The sequence below is a fragment of the Xenopus tropicalis genome, chromosome 9 (assembly GCF_000004195.4).
Source record: "Xenopus tropicalis strain Nigerian chromosome 9, UCB_Xtro_10.0, whole genome shotgun sequence".
Lineage (NCBI taxonomy): Eukaryota > Metazoa > Chordata > Amphibia > Anura > Pipidae > Xenopus > Xenopus tropicalis.
Genome location: NC_030685.2, coordinates 21,976,866 through 22,001,558, shown reverse-complemented (window position 1 = coordinate 22,001,558; position 24,693 = coordinate 21,976,866). Strand labels below are relative to the sequence as shown.

At 42.1% G+C, this 24,693-nt stretch overlaps 1 protein-coding gene across 2 annotated transcripts in view; it reads left to right on the top strand.

Annotated features, from left to right (window-relative positions):
* ntn3 (netrin 3) overlaps nt 1-24,693 on the top strand; it is a 63,539-nt gene that overhangs the window by 14,636 nt on the left and 24,210 nt on the right. For both annotated transcript variants that reach the window (XM_031892968.1, XM_004918004.3), the window contains exon 2: nt 8,052-9,025. In XM_031892968.1, coding sequence (XP_031748828.1) covers nt 8,056-9,025 — 970 coding nt within the window. In that variant the 5' untranslated portion in view covers nt 8,052-8,055. The remainder of the gene's footprint in view (nt 1-8,051; nt 9,026-24,693) is intronic.

The window sequence follows — 24,693 nt, the reverse complement described above, 5'->3', positions numbered from 1 at the left end:
ACTAGTGTCACGGCCAGGAAGGGCGTTAACCTTTACATTTCTGTCTCTTTTAAGAAGAATAAGTATTATAAGTGACAACATGCAGCCTTGTTACAATCACCCAGCATCGTCTCACCACTGCGGTCCTCCAAGTGATGGATCGAGATCAGAGATTCCTAGATAGTCTAATCCGTCTGGGGAGCCACACCCTGCGCATACACTGCCCCCTGGTGGCTATATTGCTGCATAATTGTGCCCTTCCCGAGAGATTATTGCAGAAAGTCCAAAAGGCAGTGACTCCTGTGAGGGTGTGGATATTTTACCGTTCATTGGTGCAAATGATTAGTACATGTCAGGTCTTAAAGTCCTTTCCCCAAACCATGAAGGAAGATATGGGATCTCTTGAGGTACCTCATACCGATATTTTTGATGAGATATGTAGGAAAATGATTTTATCTATTTTTTCTGGGGTTTTTTTTTTTATATATAAGCGTTTAAGGTATTATTTTTAATATAAACTTCCATGTGAATATATAACTTTTTATTTTCCTAGGTATAGAGTTGCATTTTGCAAATGATAGTAAACTTGAGCAATAGCTGTGAGGCTGTGAGTGCATACCTCCCAACATTTTGAAAATTGAAAGAGGGACAAAAAGAAATGCTGCGCGTAGCTCGGCGAATTTTTTTGACCACGCCCATTTTTTAAACCTCATTTTTTAAAATCCCATTTGACTAAATTTGGCAAACACAACCCCCCCCCAATTCCCCCCCCCCCGCGAGCGTGCACGCGCGAGGTCCCCATTGCTCCGTATGGGAGCAAAATTTTACTGTGGTGGGGCGGCATGCCACCCCTAAGTTTGTGCCACCCTATGCCTGGGCCTGGAGAGGGCGTGGCCAATACGTTGATCGCGGTCCACCAGTAGATCCCCAGTGGATTTCTGGTGGACCACGATCAAGCCCGGAATGCGGAAGTACTGCATGAATGGGCTACGTACGCTGCCTTGCCTACGTATGCATTCACATTGCACTTCCGCATTCCCCGTTCAATCGGAACTCCCCCCCCCGAATGGCGCACCAAAGCACAGGAGGCAGTGCAGGGGGGGCGGGGCGATTAGATCGGTCATTGCCTCCACCTCTAATGACAAGCAGCAGAGGCAATGACAAAGTAGCACTAGGGATAGGCAGGAGAGGCTCCTTCCTGGTGCCCCCCAATCGTTGCGCCCTAGGTAGCTGCCTCTTCTGCCTACCCCTAGTTCCGGCCCTGCAGGGGGGCTTTTTACCTTTCTTGGCTCTCTGCCAAGAAAGTGTCTGTCAGAATGTCACAATGGCACTTCTGCTGTCACTGCTACATCCACCCGCTGGCTCTAATGACTGGTGCATCTCATATTCTCATTGCAACTTCCATCCATAAGTAAAGAATTGTAATCTATGGCTTAGTACCTGTAGCCAATGCCCAAATAGGGTGAGAAAAAAAAATGTAGAAAGTCAAGGATTTACATTATATATAGTTAATGTCAGTTAAATGTAGGGGTGCCTTAAATCCAGGACTCCAAATCTCATTACAGTACCCCCTTATTCAGAGTCAGCTAATTCCTTAGTATTTACCTGATCCCATCTGAACCCATGATGGTTACTTACACCTTCCCTATAACTGACTCTGCGTGTCCCCAAGCTCTTCAAAGTGGAGAGCTATGGCCGTTGGTAAGTGTCCCTCACACTGCTCCTCAGGTGTCAGGGTTCTAGTTCTATATGTCCCTAGCTGATAAAATGTTATATTGCTTAAAGGAGAAAGAAAGTCATTTTGGCATTTTACTGCCAATAGATTTGCCACATTATTGCCACCTAGAACAATATATGTATTCTGCAGAAACCATTACCATACTCGAGTAAACAGCTTCAGAAGCTTTCTCCGTTTGCTTAGGATAGCAGCTGCCATTTTAAGTAGCTTCCTTCCTGCAGTCTAGCCCTTATAGCTCAGATCACACATTCCTAAGGGAGGGGGGAGGGAGTACTTAGCATTCTGGTGGGAGGGGGGAGCAGGAGAGAGAAGAGACTGTTTAGTGTGTTGCTATCATATAGTGCAGCGTTTTTCAACCACTGTTCCGCGGCACACTAGTGTGCCGCGAGATGTTGCCTGGTGTGCCGTAGGCAGGGCACCAATGTACTAGGGGGGCACTGCTCTTGGCACCAATGTACTAGGGGGGCACTGCTGCTGGGCACCAATGTACTAGGGGGGCACTGCTCTTGGCACCAATGTACTAGGGGGCACTGCTGCTGGGCACCAATGTACTAGGGGGGCACTGCTGCTGGGCACAGAGTTACATTTTTTAACATTTTCTAATGGTGGTGTGCCTCGTGATTTTTTTCATGAAACAAGTGTGCCTTGGCCCAAAAAAGGTTGAAAAACACTGATATAGTGTACCTGTAAGTCCACTTATCAGCCAGAGGGGTTGATTCACTAAAGTGCGATAAGCATTATCACATGCTTTTTTTCGTTAAAATTGATGCAAAAAAAGTGCAATTCGTTAAAGTATTATCGCATGCGTTAAGTCGCATATCTTGTGCGTTAAATAGCGCACAACCAAATGCGTTAATTGTAACGCATTGCGGTAATTAGCGAATGAAAAGAATAGTAACATATGAAGCGTTAAATGCGCTAAATATCGCATTAGTCCATGCAAAAATGAACACCTACTTGGGGCAGGCGGTAATTATAGAAAAGTACAGTTAATGAGCTTTTGGCAACACAATATGGACTTTTCAGTGGGATTTATTCAAGTCTGTGTTGGCCCTAGAGTGATGCAGCCGCCAGTTTGCAGGGAAATGGTCATTTTCAGAAAAGTAGTTTTACGAACGTAATGGTGTGTATGGCTAATATGGCATGCGTTTTTTCGCATGCGGCGGCAATTTATGCTCACTGTGTAAATTAGCGCGCATGCAACAAGTAGCGCACATGCGTTAATTAGCACATGCACGTTAATTAGCGCGCGTCAAATACCACACGAAGATAGTCTTCGCGACTTAAATAACACACACAGCATTGCATCTAAATTAACGCAACCCTAGAGAGTTCCCTGGTTTGTTGGTTGTACCTAAAAACAATCACCTCTGTGCATCACTGTCATGCCCAATTATTAGTGTAATTTGCCAGGAAATGCCATCTGTCATTCTGAGTGTTTCCTTCTAAGAAGACATACTTCATTAGCTTCTTCTACACACACATATGTAGATGGCAACAGTCCTAAATCATACCTCCCAATATTTGAAAAACAAAAAGAGGGACAAATAGATTTGGGCGCGCAGCACGGCAATTTTTTTTGACCACGCCCACTTTTGTGACCACGCCCCAATTAACACACCCCATTTTTTTTCTAAAAATACTCCTTTTATATAGTTGAAATGGCGGGATCAGATGCAAATGTGCTATATCCTCATACTGTACTACCTAAGGAAAACAAAATAACAACTCCTACATATAAAATACAAATATAGAGAGAAGGCAGTCAGTTATGTATGTATGCATGTATAACTTTATTTATAAAGCGCCGTGCTGTACAATCTTACAATATACAGAATTACACACAGGGAGGACAAATGTTATAATAAATATAAGTGAGTTATAACTATCTACCAGTTTTGCCCCCCCACACAGGGGAGACAGTACCCCCCATACATAGTGCCCCCCAGGCCCCCATAGACAGTACCCCCCATACACAGTGCCCCCATACACAGTGTCCCCCCATACACAGAGCCCACCAAACACAGTGCCCCCCAAACACAGTGCCCCCATACACAGAGCCCCCATACGCGCTCCAACTCCTTGCGCTGCTTCTCTCTTTATGTGGCTCCTTCTCAGGCGGTCCCAGGCCCTTTTATAAGGTTGCGCCCCGTGTGTACGTCTGACATCATTACGCACGGGCGCAACCTTATAAAAGTACCAGGGACCGCCGGAGAAGGAGTCACAGGAGAGAAGCAGCGCAAGGAGTCAGAGCGCTCATCTTAAGCCTTCTCATCCCGCTGTCGCGGATCCTTCTATGAATGTCCCGCATTTCCGTAATCTATTACGAAAATGCGGGACATTCAGGGGACTATCCGGGACAGCGGGATGCGCTATAGAAAGCGGGACTGTCCCGCCTAAAGCGGGACAGTTGGGGGGTATGCTAAATGACACAAAGGGAGAGCTGCTTTAGGAGGGTGGCACCAATTCTTTATATTGTATCAATTTAAATATCACAAAAATATATTACTTATTTGGCAAGCTCAGCCCCACCTGAGGGCTGAGTTAATAGCCAAATGCCTGTCTGGGCCCGTGCATACTTCCCAACATTCGAATTATCAAATGAAGAACAAATGAGACCACAGCCCTGTTCCCGACCACGCACAGTTATGACGAGACACTCCTCCAATCCACCCAGATGCTGCCTATTTTGCCACATACCCCCAGGTCTGTAGTTTGGAACTGTCCAACAAAAATAGGACAATTGGGAGGTATAGGAGTGGGCCCTGCAATCTGGGGACCCAGTTTAAAAAAAATCCTCAGTCTGCAATTTCTTCACCTCAGTTGTAAAAGTTAATAAAAATAAAAAGTTAATAAAAACAAAAATCCTGTCCTTATTTCCCCCAAACCCTGCCCACTCATGGATAACTTCCTCTACATTCAGGAACTGCTAATCGAAACTGTTGCAGATATCTGACCCCCACCCTCCCCGACAGGATTCTACCTCTCCCCCCCCGGTGGTCCTGGGTCCCTAAAAAAGAGATTGCTATGTCTTCCAGTGACTTTTTGTTGCACTATCATCATCATCATTTATTAAGTTGTACAGCAATTTACATTAATATATAACAAACAAGGGTGGGATCAGAGGGAGCACAGTTGGAAAGTGTTGCTAGCACTGATAAAGTGCATATAGTATGCCTGTGTATAGCTACATTTAGCTTTTGTTCTGTATTTTGACTTTTTTTTTTTTATCTCAGCTGGGCAGCTTTTCAACTATGCACTTTCAAATGAGAAAGAGAAACGTCTGGCGTATTTAACCCTTTTTTTAATGGCAGTAATATAAAACTTGTGGGCCCATGATCCAGCACCGCGCAGAGGTTAAAGGGGTATTTTAACCTAAAATTAAGTAATACTATGAAGCATATAACCATGTTCTAAGACAAATTGCAGTTAGTTTTTATTTTTTCTGTCAGTAATAAAGTAAAACTTGTGTGAATGTGGCCATCATTATTCATTAGTACTCATATTGAGTAATTACCCTACAGGCTGCAAATAAACCCAGAGTGGATCTATGCTGCACCAACTCCTGTATGGAATAAATGATTACAATTGCCAAACTGTGGGTGGGCCACCAGTGGAAGCCATCAGGATGCCATTAGTGGGCCACTATCCTTCCATGTATGCGATAAGGCTCATATCTACACTAAGAAGGATGAGCATTTTAGGCCACCAAAAGGCATTTAAATGTGAGGCTTGTGCAACATATGTGAGGCTTGTGCAAAACTTGTTTTGGGTGAATTCTCTTATTTAGAGCTATGTGTTTCTGGGTACAACTTCTTTCATCCATACATGTCTCTTTCATTCCACCACCATCTACCTTATATATAAGTTACTTCATTATATAATCTTGCCGATTGATTTCGATAGAAACAGACCAATGTTGTGAAGGTTATTCCCGACAAAAGAGTTTTTCTTCAGTGAATATCAAGCAGATGTTTCGCACCAGAATTGCTTCATTTTTGCCTCGAGACGTATAAGAAACTTTAGCAGTGTTTTGAATATACAACTAAATAGCCAAGTCCTGAGCCAGTTCTGATACTGTTCCCCATAGGAAATTAAATAAAGAAATATGGCGCGGAGAAAAAAAAATGTGTACATGTAGAGATGGCTGGAAGCCAGAGAGTAAAGAGTTCTTGTAAATGGATTATTTTCAAGTTGGACTAAAATTGCAAGTGGTGTACCACAGGGTTTCAGTTCTGGACCCAGTTGTATTTAAATGTATTAGCTATCTTGAAGTAGGTCTGGAAAGTAAAGGATTATTTTGCAGATGATACCAAGTCATGTAAGGTAATAAATACAGATGAACATTTTCTTTTCATTAAAGAGAGCTTTGGATAAGCTAGAGAAGTCAGCAAGTAAATGGGAGATGGAGTGTGATGTAGGTAAAGTTATACACTTGGGTAGTAAAAATGAGCAACCAGCATATAAATGTAATGGCCTGTTATTTATGGGAATTTGCTATGGAAAAGTGTTAGTAGACCACAGAGTGTGCAACAGTGCTCAATGTCAGGCAGCAGCTCCAAAATCAGATATACTGTAGTTGCCTATTTATGAATGTTCATGTTATGAAATTGGTCAGAGCACAGGAGAAAATATTGCCAGTTATTCCAGTATTTAGATGAAATTGGCTGTATTTGTGGGAATCCATGATGGAACAGCATTAACAAACAGGCAAAAAATCCAGTGGGACACTATCATTGGAAAATGTATTTAGCCCAATAGTAGCACACAGGCGGTGTTTGGAGCCCCACTGGGTGGGTAAACAAGTCCGGTTGGTGACATTACTGTGCCACCATACAGAGTCCATAATCAGTCCAAGTTAATCCTTATAGTCCAATTAAAGTCCCATTGACAGTTGTTGTTTCAATAAATAAATAAATGTAAAGTGGATCCATAATATCAGTAATTCATAGTGATCAAAGTGTTGTTTAAAACAAAAGTATCAACATCAATAGATTAACAGATCTGACATACCTACTAATTAGGGGTTGGACTTGTTTACCCCATACATCACTTGGTCTTCAAATTTGTTTCATAGTCACTTTATATTTAGGCTTAAGAAAGGGCCCAGAGGGGCCTGAAACATCTGTATGTTACTTTTGGGCTTAACAACGTTGTCAAAAAAATTTTCACAACTGATAATGTACTACTGGACTTTTTGCCTGTCTATAACTATGCCTCCAGTGCAGGCTGGAGACCTGTAGCAAGCATCTACCTTGTAACCGGTGAAGATTTACTTGTAGAAACACTCCAACTGCATATGTATTGGAAAAGTGTTTGTAGACCAGATGCTTTGCAACAGTGCTCAATGTCAGACAGCAGCTGCAAAAGCAGATATAGGGGCCTATCCAGGAATGTTCATATTGAGAGATTGGTCAAAGCAGAGAAGAAAATATTGATAGCTTTACCAGCGTATTAATGAAATTGTCTATATTTGTGGGAATCGGTGATGGAAAAACATTTGTAGACCAGATACTTTGCAACAGTGCTCAATGTCAGGCAGCAGCTGCTAAAGCAAAGCAGGATTTACAGTTTTGCTTAATATAATAACTTCAAGAAAAGTGTTTAATTCTTTAGTATTTTTGTACAGACTTTTTATTTTAAATCAGACTTTGGTCTGTTCATAAAGAATTCAACTTCCTCTGACAAAAATATCATTGTAATTACTCTACCATCCCAGGCCTGGCAAAATCCCATCTTCTCTATGTGAGGATCTAGAACTTCAGTTGGAAAACCATAAAAACAACAAGAAATCGGTGTTTTACTACCCAGTGACAGTCTGGTGGAAGTTGTTGAAATGCCACTGAATAAGGATATTTCAGTGACTTTTAACTACTTTGCCAACCAGTGGCACTTCTGGCATGAAGCAATGTAAGAACATTGTATCAGTCAACACTCTACCAAAGCTGCATGGTTTGTTGGACACCAGCTAAGCAATATGTTGGAAGGGCAGCCAGCAACTAGGCAGACCTGAAAGGAAACTACACTATATCTTCCTGTATGAAGGAAGAGTTATGATTGGCTGCTTTCATTCTATTTTGGCTCTACTGTGCCACATATTATTTATTATTGGCTTTATAATGAAGATGAATTTCTAATTGCTACTTGTTCACATTAAATCTGTTTAGTCTTGTTTCCCTTCAGGAATCTTGTCGTTACCTTCAGTCAATATACAGAGAGATTAATGTAAAACATTGACTTTGCATGGCTTGTGTATTCAACTTGAACTACCACATGACTATGCCAACATACACATGTCTTCCAGTAACTGGTGTTTCTTTCTGTTCCGCTACAGGGCTATGTTTTACCTTCGGGAGATGCCTCATCTGTTCCTTCTTGTTTCATTTTTTCCCATGCTCCCTCACTCCACATCATCTCCTTTCTCTGGGCAGCAGCAGCAACACTCCATTCCAGACCCCTGCTATGATGAGCATGGCCTTCCCCGACGCTGTGTGCCAGAATTTGTCAATGCAGCATTTAACAAAGAAGTCCAAGCCTCCAGTACCTGTGGGCGTCTGGCAACTCGCCACTGTGATACTACAGATCCTCGGAAGTCGTACCCAGCCTCTTACCTCACTGACCTTAACACTGCTGGCAACATGACCTGCTGGAGATCAGAGACCTTCCCTCGCCACTCTTCACAGAATGTTAGTCTTACCCTCTCGTTGGGAAAGAAATTTGAGGTGACCTATGTCAGCCTTCAGTTCTGCTCTCCCCGTCCAGAATCTGTGGCCATCTTCAAGTCCATGGATTATGGAAAGAGCTGGGTCCCTTATCAGTATTACTCATCACAGTGTCGTAAAGTGTATGGCAAACCTAGCCGTGCAAGTGTTACCAAACAAAATGAGCAAGAGGCTTTGTGCACAGATGGACAAACAGAACTTTATCCTCTCACTGGTGGACTAATAGCCTTCAGTACATTAGATGGACGACCTTCTGCCCAGGACCTTGACAACAGCCCTGTTTTGCAGGACTGGCTGACTGCCACAGATATCCGTGTCTTCTTTAGCCGCCCTCACCTTCTAGGAAATAAGGAATCTGAGGCAAGTGATGAAGGCCCAGGTTTCTACTACTCAGTAGGAGAGTTCCAAGTTGGGGGCAGGTGCAAATGCAATGGGCATGCTTCCCGCTGTGGCAAGGATAAGGAGGCTCGCTTGATCTGTGATTGTAAACACAACACAGAGGGCCCAGAATGTGACCGGTGTAAACCCTTTCATTATGATCGTCCATGGCAGAGAGCCACTGCACGTGAGGCCAATGAATGTATGGGTAAGTCTGAGGCAGCAATGCCATTTCATATTTATCCCAAACCACATCCCATACCACAAGGAGTTACCAACTGTATTTGATACTAGGGTGTTCAAAAGCCATTAGACATAAAAAGACATTAGAAATAACAGGATAATATATAGCTTTTTCCTGTTCTGCGCAATTTTTCTCTCTTTATTTTGTAAAACAGAAGCTTTGCATCAGAAGCATTTCACCAATTGGTGTTGCAATACTACTTGCCTTGGCCCAGACATTCACCTTAAATGGGAAATATAAGCTGCTCCTTATCCCAGCGTTTAACAAGAGCATCAACTGGGGGAAGGGAGGGGTTTGTTTATACAGATGTCTTGGCAATGGGAGTAGAATTTGAATTTACTCTAAATTTACAATTTTGCCCTGTTTATTGCGAGACATAACAGAAACCATAGATGAAGGAGTCCCAAGCTGGACTTGGATTTCTTACTATTAAGTGCTACTTTGATACCTACTGGGAGTTGCTATCTTGCTGCCTTCCCATTCTTCTGCTGATCGTCTGCTGGGAGTGGGGGGGATATCACTCCAACTTGCAGCTCAGCGGTAAAGTGTGACTGAAGTTTATTAGAGCACAGGTCACATGGCTGTGGCACCCTGGTAAATGAAGAATATGGCTAGCCCCATGTCAAATTTCAAAATTAAATATTTTCTCTAATTCTCTACTGGAGAAGCTCTATTAACTGCGTTTTGTAAAAAAACATGTTTTCCCATGAATGACCCTACAGTTAAAACACATAAAAACCGTTTTCTGCATATTTCTGCATATTAGCACACACTGATTTACACAGGCAAACACAATGCCAAACTCAGAGGCTTGCAAAATCCCATTTCTATTATCACTTTCTAATAAAGCAACAGTTTATGCTATAGCCCAGATTCATTTGCAGGCAAGAATTACAAACAGACTCCAACAATCTGTCATAGAGAGAGCGAAATTAGAGCTCACACTCTAGTTATCATAACAAGCTAATACATAAACACTAAGCTCTGTTATAGGATTTTATAGGCCTATGGTGACCAGTGAGGGATTTTACAGACTGAGGCCCCCAAATGAAATATACTGTATAAGATTGTGGAAAGGTTGTCCCAGATCAGTGTGGCTCACTGTTGGTTTGATCCTGATCAGTGAATGTACAAAAGCAAGGCTTGAGCAACACTATGCATCCATCCCATAGACATTAAAGAAGCAGGAAAGCTTCAATCGCTGGGGGGTGGGTGCCATATGTTATACCTGGGGTATCAGGTCAGTGATTGCAATCACTGCGGCACAATTTTGCTTGCTAGTATTCAGTGCCGTAACTACCATACAGCAGACCTTGGGGATTTGCTGTAAAGTCCCATGAGCACCCCTGTCCCTTGCTGCCCACTACCATTTCAAGTGAGCAAATAAGCAAGTATAAAGAGGAAAGGGGTGGTAGCACACAGCTGTGGGTGCAAGCGACTCTCACCTCCCATGTGGTGGGGGCCCAAAGAAGTTATTTACTGAGGGACTGCTACTCCGCTACCAGTATTATACAGGTATGGGATCCCTTATCCGGAAACCCATTATCCAGAAAGTTCTGAATTACGGAAAGGCCATCTCCCATAGACTATCATTCCCATTATAAGCAAGTAATTCTGTTTTTTTTTTTTAAAAATTCGTTTTTTTCTTTAATTATAAATCAGTACATTGTACTTCATTCCAACTAAGATATAATTAATCCTTTTTGGAGGCAAAACAATCCTATTGGGTGTATTCAATATTTGAATCATTTTTAGCAGACTGAAGTTATGGAGATCTAAATTACAGAAAGACCCTTTATGCAGAAAACCCCTGGTCCCGAGCATTCTAGATAACAGGTCCCATACCTGTACTGCAATCAAAGCTCAGAAGGCCAGATAAAGGTTCAGTTTGGTGTTAAACGCTAGAAAAATATATTGCTATAGAAGGCTTATGTCTCCATGAGACCATGTCAGGCTTGGCCTCTTGAGCTCTTCATTGAACCAGATCTAAACAGTTAGTACTCTGGAAGGCCAGTTCAACCCTGCCTTGAAATAAGAAGTTCAAATAAAATTAGATTTTACCGTAATGTAGATTAGAGCAGGCCTGGACTGGCAATCTGTGGGTTCTGGCAAATGCCAGAGGGGCTGCTGTAAGGTGCCACAGTCACTATTTATTGGGCTGGTGGGAGGCAGTTTGGGCCTCTGTGTACTTGAGGCCTGGATTAGGGATTGGAGTTATTAGTAAATAAAATATGCTGGGCCACAGGTTGCCATCTCTGATGGGAACATATAAATTCTAACACAACTTAAAGTTTAGCTTTATTTCTGAAACCATTCAACAAGAAAGCACATGAAACAAGACACAATCTTTCCATAATAGTGGTAATCTTCCCAGTGTTTGCTACAGCCCTGTAGAATACAATGCCTAGCTAGCACATTCCCAGTTTAAGGGGAAATAAACCCTTCAGTGTAGGTATTGCAAACTAAGTTACAAATTCAGGATGAATCTAATTTGCCCCTGCAATGCCCATATAGACCAAAAATGAAAAAAACTGAATGTATTTAGAGGGGGGGGTCTCACTGGCTCTTGAGAACTTGAAAAAGTTTTATAGAACAGCGTTGCTTTAAGAATTATACTCTCGTGTTTAGGACTACATTTTAGGCATTGCCTTAACCTTTGATAATTTGTTTGAATATGAAAAGAGTATGTCCTCTTTAAATACATTTATTCAACAGTGGGGCTAATTTATTAACTCTAAGCAAAGTTTCATCTGGGCAGCAATCACTCCTTACCTTTATTCCACCTGCCCCCCCACTTCTTGGGGCAGCCCCATTATTCTATAAACTATAACAGACCATCATCCTTAATCCCCATTTTTTGCCCTTAGCTGCAGTCTCGGGCCATTCTTTCCCTTTCAATAAGTTCTCTCTTTTTGTAACTAAGTATCCCCTCCTCGCTGTGCAGCCTTTCCCCCCTGCCTCAATAACTCTGGGCTGCTCAGCAGTACCCCCTCCCGCACAGTGACTTTTTAACAATGGCACCTCATCTGCCTTTGAGAACAGATGCTCTAATTAGCACCAATTAAAGGAATCCTTTCTGGTCTTGGCGGGAGGTCCTTTTGCACAGTCTCTCACCCCACATCTCTGCTCAAGCGAAAGGAACCATCTGTGTGGGAGGCATCTAGCAGCCTCCACCAGTGGCCAGAATGAAACGGTCCTGTGCCAGTATCGGGAAATTCTACACCTGGGTGACTATAAAGGGTTTGGAAGCTGTTTATGGTTGTACTTTAGCTTCTGCACAGGAAAAGGGAAAAAAATACAATTAAAGGGAAACAAAGCTTTTTTTTTTAATATTTATATTTAATTAGCAACAATTATAGATGGTAAAGACGGCTGTGCCAATAAAATCATTTCTTAAAGTTTTCTTGCAGTCAGATCTCACAAAAAGATATGAGAATACAAAGTTTTCTTTTCTAGCTTCATGGAATCTTTTTTAAATTCTGCCTCTTGTTCACTTTTAGATTAGAATAAAGAAAGTAGCAAGCTGCATTTTCACTGGTCAATTCTTTTTTGTCTCTAAATAGGCTTTTGGTCAGTAGAATTCTTATTTAGTTCTTCGGCAGCTTCTATAGATGGTAGGGAGTGCAGTTGGATGGCTTTATGGTAGGGTTTCAGTCTGGGTAGCTACTACTACAACAATAATCACCAGGGAGAATTCTGCTTACCAGGTAGAGATACCTACTTTGCTGGAAAGGGCCCGGTGGTGATGCCAGGGGCAGAGATTGGGCAGATCAGGGGAATCTAATCTATTTATTAAACCAGGGGTGTATCCAGTAAGGGTTATAAGGCCAGTATGTGTTACAGCGTGACTTTTATGCACCCCAATTTTTTTTATAAACCTGAGGGCATGCATTCTTTCTTGTAACCAGAATGCAAAGTGAAATGAGGGGGCCAAAATCTTCAAGCCTGCCTTTAAAATGCCATGGCCCCTTTACTCCCTGATGCCCAGCCAAACAACTTGCAAGGGTCTTTAGACCCTCTTTTGCCTCAAAGCTAGGGAGGGTCCCATTGTCACTGAACCCCCCCCACCCGCCAGGCAGACGGCTTCAGGGGCCTCCTCTTCTCACTGCGAGCGCAAGTCACTTTCCCTTGCAATCTGCCAAAGCGTCACCCACAAGCCGCCCCCAAAGGAGAACCAGGAATGGAGGGGCTCACGGTACTTCAGTCTGACACTGCCTGTGGTTGCTGGGCTACACATACAGTTATTCTTTAACCTTTGTTAAAATGCTGGAGAATGTTGAGATTTGTAGTTCACCAATATTTGGACTGCGCTGCACTGGTAAGGAAGGTTTAATCGGCTGTAGGGAATACTTTTTTATACACAACACCAACTGGGACCAAAGCTAATTGCTGCCCCTACTTCACATTTAAACAAAATACTTATTTTAGTTTAAGGCATGATGGCACTCCTTTAAAAGCTCAACCATTATAGATAATTTAAAATATATATATATATATTTACACTCTATAAATAAATGACCAATATTTTCACTATAGATTTGATTAGGCTCTTTTATAGCACTTCAGCCACCAGGGCAGGGAAGCGGCTCTGTGCAGGTTAAATTCTATGTAAATGCTGGTTATAATTAGTAGCTCAGGATAAAAAATAATAATAACCTTCTGCTTCCCACACCCCACACTAAGGTCAGTGACTGGGTTAAACCTCTGACATGATATCTACCATTGACTGGCCACCTTGGGGCTTCTGGCAAGTGTAACAAGGTTAAAAAAACATAATTGTCTGTGTGGGGAGGTGCAGTTAATTGGCCTTAGTAGCTTCTTGACCAGGCAAGTGTGACTGACAGTAGCAAAGCATCAAAAGGACAGGTTGATGATGGTGACAAATTGCATTTGCAAATAATCTGGGTCCTATTATACAGGAATGTCCTTTCTATAGCCTTTTTTACCCTCCCAGAACTACAGCAACCTCTGACAGTTCAAGGACCAATGTTCTGGACTACTCAAAGGAAAGGGCTCACCGCATGTTGCAAAGGAACAAGTATGGATGCAAGTACTTTTCTGAGTAGCATCAATGCTTGCTCAATTTTGTATCCATTATGGCACTTTCCCTTGTATTATGAGCCTTATAAAATGATCATCCATTCTATAAATCACTCAGTGGTCCAAATGTGACCCAGTCCTTCTGCTACTGCACATGTGCACAAAACGCACCAGGGGTATTGCATTTAGATGGATAAATAAAGTCTAATGGCGTGTCCGGTGTGAGATTGAAGCTGTATTCTTGCTTTTGATTGGTTTCTCCCTCAAGCTACGGGTTCGGGGCTTCTAACACTCGGACCACCACAGTGGTGAGTTGTTTTTGATTTTTCTTTGACCGCCTGATTTTGCTGTGAAGTGAGCAATGGACCTGGGGTTTCATACACTCCAGTGAGATTAGAATTTGGGTATGGTATGATCTGACCCTTTATGCTAAATTTATGTTTAATTAGTACCAGTCTCTTATGTTGTTAATGTTTATATGTTTGAACAATTCAAGAGAGTTTTATACATTTATTTGGTTTTGGTCTACTGCTATAATCCCCAAAGAATATTCCTCTATCTGCCCAGGCCAAGCACTCTTAATTGTGCTTTTTACTCCGGGTGCTTCTGAGACCTGACCATGATGCCGGGAGGCGGGACTTTAATGTGGCGATCAGTGATTTGCCGGTCGCCACGCCAGTTAAGTGGTTGTGTGGATTTCCTAATTTGGAAAACTGGGCAGGCAGTATTGACTTGGACAGCTCTTCTGAAATTCAGGCTGTCCAGGTCAAAACTGGACAGGTGGCAACCCTGTATAGAAGGCATGGACAACACCATCTGCTCAAGAATAGGAGTTGGATTCAAAATCAAATGTCAACTTTATTGAACAGATTCTACCTCTATTTTATGTACATCTAATTGGGTAATATTAAATTCAGTTCAGCTTTCCCTATTATTTCCAAGCCAAAAGAGATCTCACAGTCACATCCAAAACTGTAGCTTGTGTTATAGACAAGTTGGTACATCGGACCCGGCCCACAAGCCCCATTTTTACCCACTTAGACCACCATCTGCTGGCCACCAACATTTAGGCCTAAATAACAGAACACATTCGACTCTAAATGAGTGCCAAATCATTTATATTGTATTTATTGTCACTGTCAATACAAGGGATCTCCAAAGAAATTTCCTTAATTTCTTTGTTCTTGTATTGAGACCTGTAACCCATACATCTACAAATTCCACCCACAAAATAGTCACAATTGCCCAGCCCTCTGCAGGTTTCTAGCTTGTAGATATAATGTTAGATGGCATTGGAACCAGCTTAATAAACCCCTTCCTAGCTTATAAAAGAATATATAAAATTATATTCAGCCTCCATAATATGATTGATGAAATCTCTCAGTTTTGTACTTGCAGTCTCCCTTGAACTATTTAAAGGTGTGTTACACTTGCCAGTTATGTAGCTATATCCTCAAATCATAAAGTGTAGATGCCACATAATGGACCCCAACTCTTGGGATGCATGGAGAGTCACACAGCACTACAAAGTACTGTGGGGTCCTGAAAAGTCTGTCACACAAGAAGGAAGTTCCTTCTTGGGCCATCATTTATTTTCATGAATAAAAAAAAAAAAATACACATATCCTCCATTTATAGTAAAATACTCAATAAGGCCATTGGCAACTGGAAGTCTAAATGAAGATCACATTCTAGAAATGTTTCGGCATGCTCTTTTAATTATGCCGCAGGTTTTAAAGCCAATAAAATATGACTCCATCTGGGCTCCATTAATAAATCAGCCTAACTTAATAACAATTCATTAAAAAACCAAAATGGAAGGAGATATTTAAGTGCCGTCCTTTGGCTATCGATCTTGCTCGCCCATTATAGCTTTGAGCCATTACTTAAGCAATCATGGTAGAATCATAAATCGAGTTCAGCCACGACAAGTATGGTTTTCTTAACTCACATCTACCCACAAATTGAGACACTGCCTGCAAATGTAATTAAATAGGATATTTGTGTGTAAATATTTTACTACATTAGTGTTTGTCTTTTTCAATTAACTTCAATTAAAAATAATTTCCCGTGTGAATTTATTTGATGTATGTGTGCTACTTGTGGCAGTTTGTTTACTGCATAGGGCCACATAGCATTATATGAGTGCCTTTAGGGTGGGGGAGCTTACCTGATACCTGTCCGGTGCTCCTGTTATGAGAAAACTGCCCAAGGTACAGGTATCGGACCTGTTATGCAGAACAGATCTGGGGCTTTCCAAAAAAAGGATCTTTTTTGTAATTTGGATTATAATACCTTAAATTTGCTAAAAATCCATTTAAACTTTAAAATAATCCAATAGGATTGTTTTGACTTGAGGTCAACATAAGGGCCGTGGCAGACGGGGAGATTAGTAGCCCGCGACAAGGATGATAATCTCCCCGATATGCCATCCCACCGAGTTGAATGTAAATCGCCGGTGGGATTGCATATGTGGCACCATGATTTCCCGAAATCGTGGAAGTTGCCTTGATCGCGGCGCCGCATATGTCATCCCACTGGCGATTTACATTCAAACTGGTGGGATGGCATATCAGGGAGATTAGTTGCCTGCAACAAGGGAGATTTGTCGCAGGCAACTAATCTCCCCGTCTGCCACGGCCTTAATCGGAGAAAGGAGGAGTGCTCAGAAAGCAAAAGGGGGTGGAACTTCACGTTAGACAAGGAAGTCAGTAAAAGAGTTGTAGCTGAACTGGCTGTAATAGAGAAAGAAAATAAATCTGGATGCAGGGAAAAGGTATGTAATTTAAGGATTAAAAAAAAAGGTTTACTTATTCTTTATTTGGAATGGGAAACACCTGAAGCCTCTAGTGCTGGCACTTTTCAACACAGAAATGAAAGCCTTCAGGTGTAAAGGAGGTACCCATGTCTAAAAAAAAATATATATATATATATATATATATATAACTCACACACAGAAAATATATTTTAATTAAACTACATTTATTGAAAGATAAAAATAGCAGCAAAAATAGATCCCCTTTAATAAATTGTGGAACTTCTTTAAAATGAAGAGAAGATCATTATATACAAGGTGCTGTGAAAAACTGTGATTTCCTTGGTGTGGGAAAGTAATTAGCTTCTAAGTTTATTAACCTAATTAAAAAGGGTGTCATTAAACTGTCCCACTGTGCCCCTAAGATCTCTGCAATAAGTGGCCAAGACTTAATTACAGGTGCATGAAGATTCACCAGAGAGCTTTCAGCTTACAAAGAATATGTCATTTTGCTTATCTAACATAGGGAGACTGTTCAGTTTTGGACTCCAGATATTACACTGTAATCTCTCAAAAGGGAGGACATACAGTCATTTGGTTCTTCTGTAAAAAAAAAAACTATGATTCCAGCTCTTATTTCATGAAGCAAAACATAAGGGTCGCAGATCAGGTGGAATTCACATTGGAGAATTCATTTGCATGAATTTAGCCAGTGGCCCTGGAGAGTTAAAGAAACGTTTTACTGAGCAATGTTGCTTTAAAATGACACCCTGACACAGCTGAACTAAAATTCCCAGCATGCTTTATGTTCAAGAATGCTCTTATTGCTAGTCCAACAAAATGTAGGTAATGTGTGGTTAAGCAAAAGTGTTTAGATCCCATTAAAGTGCTTGTTAGAGCCAGATGTTTGATTTGGGCCAGCTCTTTCAAATATAATTTTCTACTACTGCCTTCAACTTTAAACAGGCAAAATAAGATTCATACAGGCACATCATACCATGCTCAAAGGTCTTGCATAAAAACGGGCGTTGACTCAAGGGATGAAAACATAATTTTGCCTCTTTATAGGTCCCTGGTAAGGCCTCACCTTGAGTATGCGGTGCAGTTTTGGGCTCCAGTCCTTAAGAAGGATATTAATGAGCTGGAGAGAGTGCAGAGACGTGCAACTAAACTGGTAAAGGGGATGGAAAAAATAAAATATCAGAGAAGACATTGGAGTTGTTCTCTCTGTAGGGAACTTGATTATTCCTTACTAGTACATTGGAAGGCTTTATAGAAATTTGGGGGTTCCCCTTCAGACTCAGAGGACGGAACTTTCATTTAAAACACAAATAGTTCTTCCCTGTGAGGGCAGTGAGGTTGGGGAATATGCTGCCGGGTGATGTGATGGCAGATCATATTATCCAACATCTACAGTTGGTCTTGTATATATAAGTGGTATAGGTATGTTTGTTTGTTAATATATATATATATATATATATATATATATATGCAATGGGGACCATATGGGGGCTTGAACTTGATGGTATATAACCCAAATTATCTGTCTGACAATGTTATCCAGACAGTGAACCTCAGCTAAAAACTTAACTCAACAGGGAGACAATTTGGAATGCTGGTTAATCTACCTACCAATGGCATCCTGCAAAATCTTTGGTGAATGCCTTCTTCCTAGGATGCAAATTCCAGCACTTTTTGCAGAATTAAGATTAGATTTCATTTTTGCCATTTTTGGATTTTGCTTAAATTTCAGGGTTTAAATTCTATCTGATCTTTTGTGAAGGAAGCGTTGTTTGCCCACATTTTGATTTCAGTGCTTTCCTAGTGTTTGTACAAGCAAGGCAGCCATCAGAGGACAATGGCAATACACACCATTTGCCAAGATCCTGGAAACCAATATTTAGTGACATTAAATCTATGCACAGTGCAGTGCTTCAGGGTGATAGTTCCATTTCTACTATGAGGTGAGATCCTTGTCTCCGAGCGTAGTTGTGCAGGAGCAGCACAATAGTGCTCAGAACAAGTTATGGAGGTTACATATATTTAAGACAGGGATCCCCAACCTTTTATATCTGTGAGCCACGTTCAAGTGGAAAAAGTGTTGGGGAGCAACATAAGCTTGGAAATGTTGCTGGGGGGCTACAAATAAGAGCTGTAATTGGCTATTTGGTAGCCCCTATGTGGACTGGCAGCCTACAGAAGGCTCTGTTTGGCTTTACACTGGGTTTTATGCAAGAAACACTTGCCTCTAAGCCAGAAATTAAAAAATGAGCACCTTCTTTGAGGCCACTGGGAGCAACATCCAAGGGGTTGGTGAGCAACATGTTGCTGAAGAACCACTGGTTGGGGATCCCTGCTTTTAGAGCTAGAGTAGGCACAGCTGTAGCATGCAGTTTACACTAAGAAAGGTTCCACCCTGATGGATGTGGTACACTCAACCAAGAGATCAAGTGAGTGGGGCCTAAGTTGCCAAGTCCTAGTGCTTCATGAGTTACAATGGCCCAGAGCGCACACGTAAGGGCAAATGGCTACTAGGAGAAGCTTTACCCAGAGCATCAGCATCCATAACCCAAACTGCTAAAAAGCTTTACTTGCTCTTGAATTTAAATGCAGATTAATAGTATATCCACTGATGAATTCACAGCTGTTGTGAGTCTGGCTCTACATGGTAATGGTGTGTGCTTTTTATGGTTCATAAAGCCTGTTTGAAATTGCTCTGTAACGAGTTTGTCCCACCAGATGAGTTCGACACCCCCTTCGCTTTATGGGAATGTGGAGGGAATTAAAAAAAAAACGTGGTCAAACCACCTGCAACATGTGTCAAGTAAAAATCCTATAGATTTCAAAAGGATGTTTTTTTTTTAACTTTGATACTGCTTTGCTCATGAGTCGCTCCGTTTGTGCCTTAAAACCCGTGCCCCCGTGTATTTAGAGAATGAGAAGACCACCCAGTACCAGCGCTGCGCAGTAGTAATTACTTTAGCATGTCTCTTTGGCCCGGGTGTATGCATGCCTGTGCGTGCGCTTCGACTTCATTTAGTCACGGGCGCCTGGGCATCATCACAATTTTCCTATGTCCCCCTGCCGACATGGACTTCACAAATGGACAGCGCTCTCTCTCCTTAATAAAGCGATCCTTGCTCGGGATGCTAAATTATTTCTCTGACACGTTAATGAATTTCACAGCATGTCTGGAAAAACTCGCACCTTAGCTGAGGGGGGTTCAAGGGAAAAAAAATAAAATAAAAAGGGCGGAGAGGGGGAAATCAGCCAAAGGAAATCTTGTTTTCATTATACCCTTTAAAAAAAAAAGTAGAAGAGGTGGAGATGGCCTGTGTAGGTGGAGGTTCGGTTAAGGGGGGGGCGCGGGCTCTTGCTGCTGAATTTTATAATGCACATGTGGCTTATGAAGCCATCAGGCCCCCAGCAGCTGTAAAAAAACAACGGTTTGAAATTGGAAATGAATTTAACAGGGTCAGGGAGTTATGCTAATGCAATAAGGGCTGCATCACAATCTTATATAATGCAGCACAACTTACTCTAGAGCTGACAATCTATTCTTCACCCATCCTTCACCCGCCCCCTTCCCCCTGAAATATGGCTTTTTTTTTCTGTTCCTCTGACGACTTTAATTTTGTTTGCTTTCTGACCTCCCTGCACCTGGCTCTGTGGGGTAGTGAGAACACCCAGCATCTGGAATACAGATTCCACAAACCTGCTGCGGCCAGACTTCTTTATACTCATACACATGTATCTGTTTATCCTACCTCGTTACTATTATATGTAGGTAAGGGGGTTCCTAACCTGTGGGTCGGGACCAGTAAGAGGGTTGCTGGGTTGTTTAGGCTTTGTCACGGTGATGTGCTTGATTCCAGTGAAAATTTTAGATTCCAGAAATGTATTTGTACAAATAGCAACTATTTTGGAATGCAAATCTGATTCCTATGTAATCCCATGTATTGTTCAGACCTTTTAGTCCCTGCATTGTTCACAACTAAGGCTCACACTGTTAGCACCCACATTGTTCACCTGTTCACACCTCAGACAGGCTGTAGTGCCACCACTGTGTCACTGTATATACTGCCTGCCCTATGCTGTCATTGTGCCGTTTTCTGTCTGCCATATGCTGCCTGTGTGCCATACTCTGCCTGCCCTATGCTGCCTGTGTGTGCCATACTCTGCCTGCCCTATGCTGCCTGTGTGTGCCATACTCTGCCTGCCCTTCCCTGCCGGTGTGTGCTATACTCTGCCTGCCCTATGCTGCCTGTGTGTGCCATACTCTGCCTGCCCTATTCTGCCTGTGTGTGCCATACTCTGCCTGCCCTATGCTGCCTGTGTGTGTCATACTCTGCCTGCCCTACCCTGCCTGTGTGTGCCATACTCTTCCTGCCCTATGCTGCCTGTGTGTGCCATACTCTGCCTGCCCTCTGCTGCCTGTGTGCCATACTCTGCCTGCCCTATGCAGCCTCCTCCACAGGGGATGAGGAGCCATATGGATTTAAAGGTATGTCTTAATATGACATTCTTTCTAATATGAATGAAGGGTGATATCTCTACAGTGACCCTACCATTTGGGTTTTTGCTGTGCTACCACCATTTATGTGGGTATTGTCGTAAAAGCTCTTGTGATAACAACAGTAATTGTGATTCCAATACCTGCCCTCAACCATGCAGATCAGAAAAAGTCTGGCTTAGACCAGCTATTCCAATCTATGTTTTGGGATTCGCCGTGCCCCAATGGGTGCAGTCAGGGTACAGGCACCCACAGCTCCCCGAGCACTGTCTCCACTGTGTTTTTATTACTTCCCATAAAATATATGTGGCAATTTTTATTTTTGGGTCTCTGTAAGCCACATTCTTCTGAGACATTTTTCAGACCCATTTCAAACACTAATTTCAGATTCATCAACTATGTGAAAATACGTGGTATTCAAATATAAACTAATTGCTATTTTCAATGCCTAAGGTTAAGGGTGCCCAGGGCAAGTGGATCACCTCAATACCCCTCCCACCCCCCGGGGCCCTGATTTATACCATGCAGAGCTATACATGTTAGATAATGGCCTGCTCGGGATGCATGGGACTTTGCCAAGAAATTGTATTTTTGCACATAAAATATGTTTGTGGTTGTTTTTCCTACATTAAATAAAAAATGGCATTTTTTTAGGTAAAAAATGAACGAACTAAAACACGGGGTTGTTTATCGTAAAACCATGATCACAATAAATCCCACAGAAAGACTCTTATAGATGTCCACTTTACTATTCATTTTCAATAAAGTCTCTAAATTTATTTGAAAACTCCAACTGGAAAAAAGCTTTCATTTTGAAAATACCCCTTCCGTCAGCATCCACAGAAGCTCAGCTGATTTTAGCCGCCCAATTTCTGAAACTCTGGTTTTCAGGTTCATTTTCAATAAATGAAGGTTGAAAAATTTGAGATCGGTAAATGGAAATTTGCAAATAATTGTGGTCACCCTTTTTCGTAATGCGCACAAGTCAACCCAAGTCAGAATTAGATTGTAAGCTCTTTTGGGCAGGGCTCTCTTCACTTTTTGTATCGGTTATTGATTGCTTTATATGTTACTCTATGGGGCTGATTTACTAATCCACGAATCCGAATCCGAATGGGAAAAATTCGGATTGGAAAACGAACATTTTGCGACTTTTTCGTAGCCGTTACGACTTGCGCGAATTGTCGCGACTTTTTCATAGCCAGTACGACTTTCGCGAATTGTCGCGACTTTCGTATTGAGCGCTCGAAAAAGTCGCAAAATACCGATCATTGCGAAAAAACCGCATTCGGGCGCTTTTCGGACGTTCGTGGATTAGTAAATGTGCCCCTATATGTCCAATGTATGAAACCCACTTATTGTACAGCGCTGCGGAATATGTTGGCGCTTTATAAATAAATGTTAATAATATTAATAATAATAATTAGAAAGGCTAAAGTCCGCTTGTCCCATAAACTAAAAGAAAATGTAATACAAAATGTTCAAAAAGCTCCTGGCAAACGTAGGGTACAACTTGGCTGGTACTGAAAGGGTTAACTGGAGCCGTTCCTATTTACATAATAAGGCAAGGTGATGAAACACCCATGGGCGGCAATGGAAATCGCATTTCTAGTATTCTGCTGGCAACAGTCTCATGAAAACTTTTTCTTGTGGGGGGAGATAGTCACAACACAGTACAAGAAACTTGTGATTTCCATTTATTTTAATGGGTTGTGACTCCCAGCAATTTGTCAAAGTCACGTTTCCAGGGGAAAAGTCGGGACATAGGCCTAACACTTATTGCAGGCATATAAAATATTCCTGAGCTCGGCAGGAAAAAAAATCCCACTTTGATTATATCAGTAAATTCATTTGTGTTCTAACGCCACCATTATATTATATATTTCATTTTTTTTTTTTTTTGCTTGTGCTGCTAGCAAATGAAGCTGCTGTGATTTATTACAGAAAAAAAATAGTTCATTCATATTCTTTCTTAAGTCGAAAAAAATAGCGAGGGGGCTTTAAATCAGTTCTGCCATCCCAATGAGCCCTTCTTCCCTCAGTTCTCTGGCCTGGAAGAGCCGCTCTCCCCTGTTGTTATGAAAGCATAAATCACAGCGAGCATTTGCTAGACCCCAGTTTCTAAAAAGCACATTAAGGAATCAGGAAAGAAAAAAGGTTTCGCCTGCGCTCTTTATTCCATAATTGTAGGGAAAAGCTATTTTTAACTGATACTAATGGGTCCCCTATGCGGCGTTAGAGAGAGCAGACCATCTAATATAATAGGAAGCCATTAGAAATATGCAATGATTGGGCCTGCAGTAATTGCACATTGATCCTGATTCATTTAATGGCATTTAGGTTTTAAATTGGTGCAGCCCTGCTAATTGCATTCTTATACACATACCCCAGATTTTTGAAGATGATCTGGTAACCTTCATGTAAAGGGCAAAGATTAATCCTCATGCTTTCTCTGTCAAATTCCTATTCTGGTTATAGCAACAATGGTCACAGCCCCCTAGGGGTCATGAGAGGACATGATATTGAGGGCCCACCTAAATATAAATTAGAAATGTTATACAGGGTCGGGCTGTCCTAGTGGGGCAGCATGATAAAACACTGGGACTGGGGCGGGCAGGGACTGGTTTGCAGTGGCTGTGAAGGGGAGGTAGGTGGGAGGGGTTTATGGGGAGTCTACACAGGTGGGGGCCTGTCTCTGGTGGGCCCTGGACACCTCATTCCAACACTGGTTTCATAGGCCAGTGATGGGAATAAAAAATTATTTGGTGGTTTTGCAGGGAAGCCTGACTCTGGTTAACAGCTCTTCTCTGGTGGCACATAAACATGTCAACTCAAAGACTGCCATCAGGGGGATACAGGGGGAACTCCAGTCAGGGAGGGTAGGGGGCCCTAAGAGAAGCAAAAGTGTGATTTGCAGTTGTAGAATGAGTGGGGCTTGATGGTGACTGGATGGAGTTTGGGCCATTTTTTTAATTGGTTTCAGCATAAATGGTGTGGCTGCATTAATCCAATCCCCATTCAACCTGTTGGCAGGGACTAGGTGACCAATGGGCTAATAATGAGGGATCCTGAACTGAAGGCCCAGCTTATTTATCCCTGTTAATTGTATGAGACCCTATGATTCCTGATGACAGCCTCACTCAGCTCTCCCAACCATCACCCAGTTTTTGAACCCATTCCCCAGTCTCCCGCAGCATTTGCCGACTCTCCCACTGGGCAGAGCTGTGGGCATGGCTAATGGTGTAAGCGGGCGTAATGAGGCCTTACTATAATACACCCTCCCTCCACAAAATAATAGTGGGTTGACATCTCTGGAACATACAT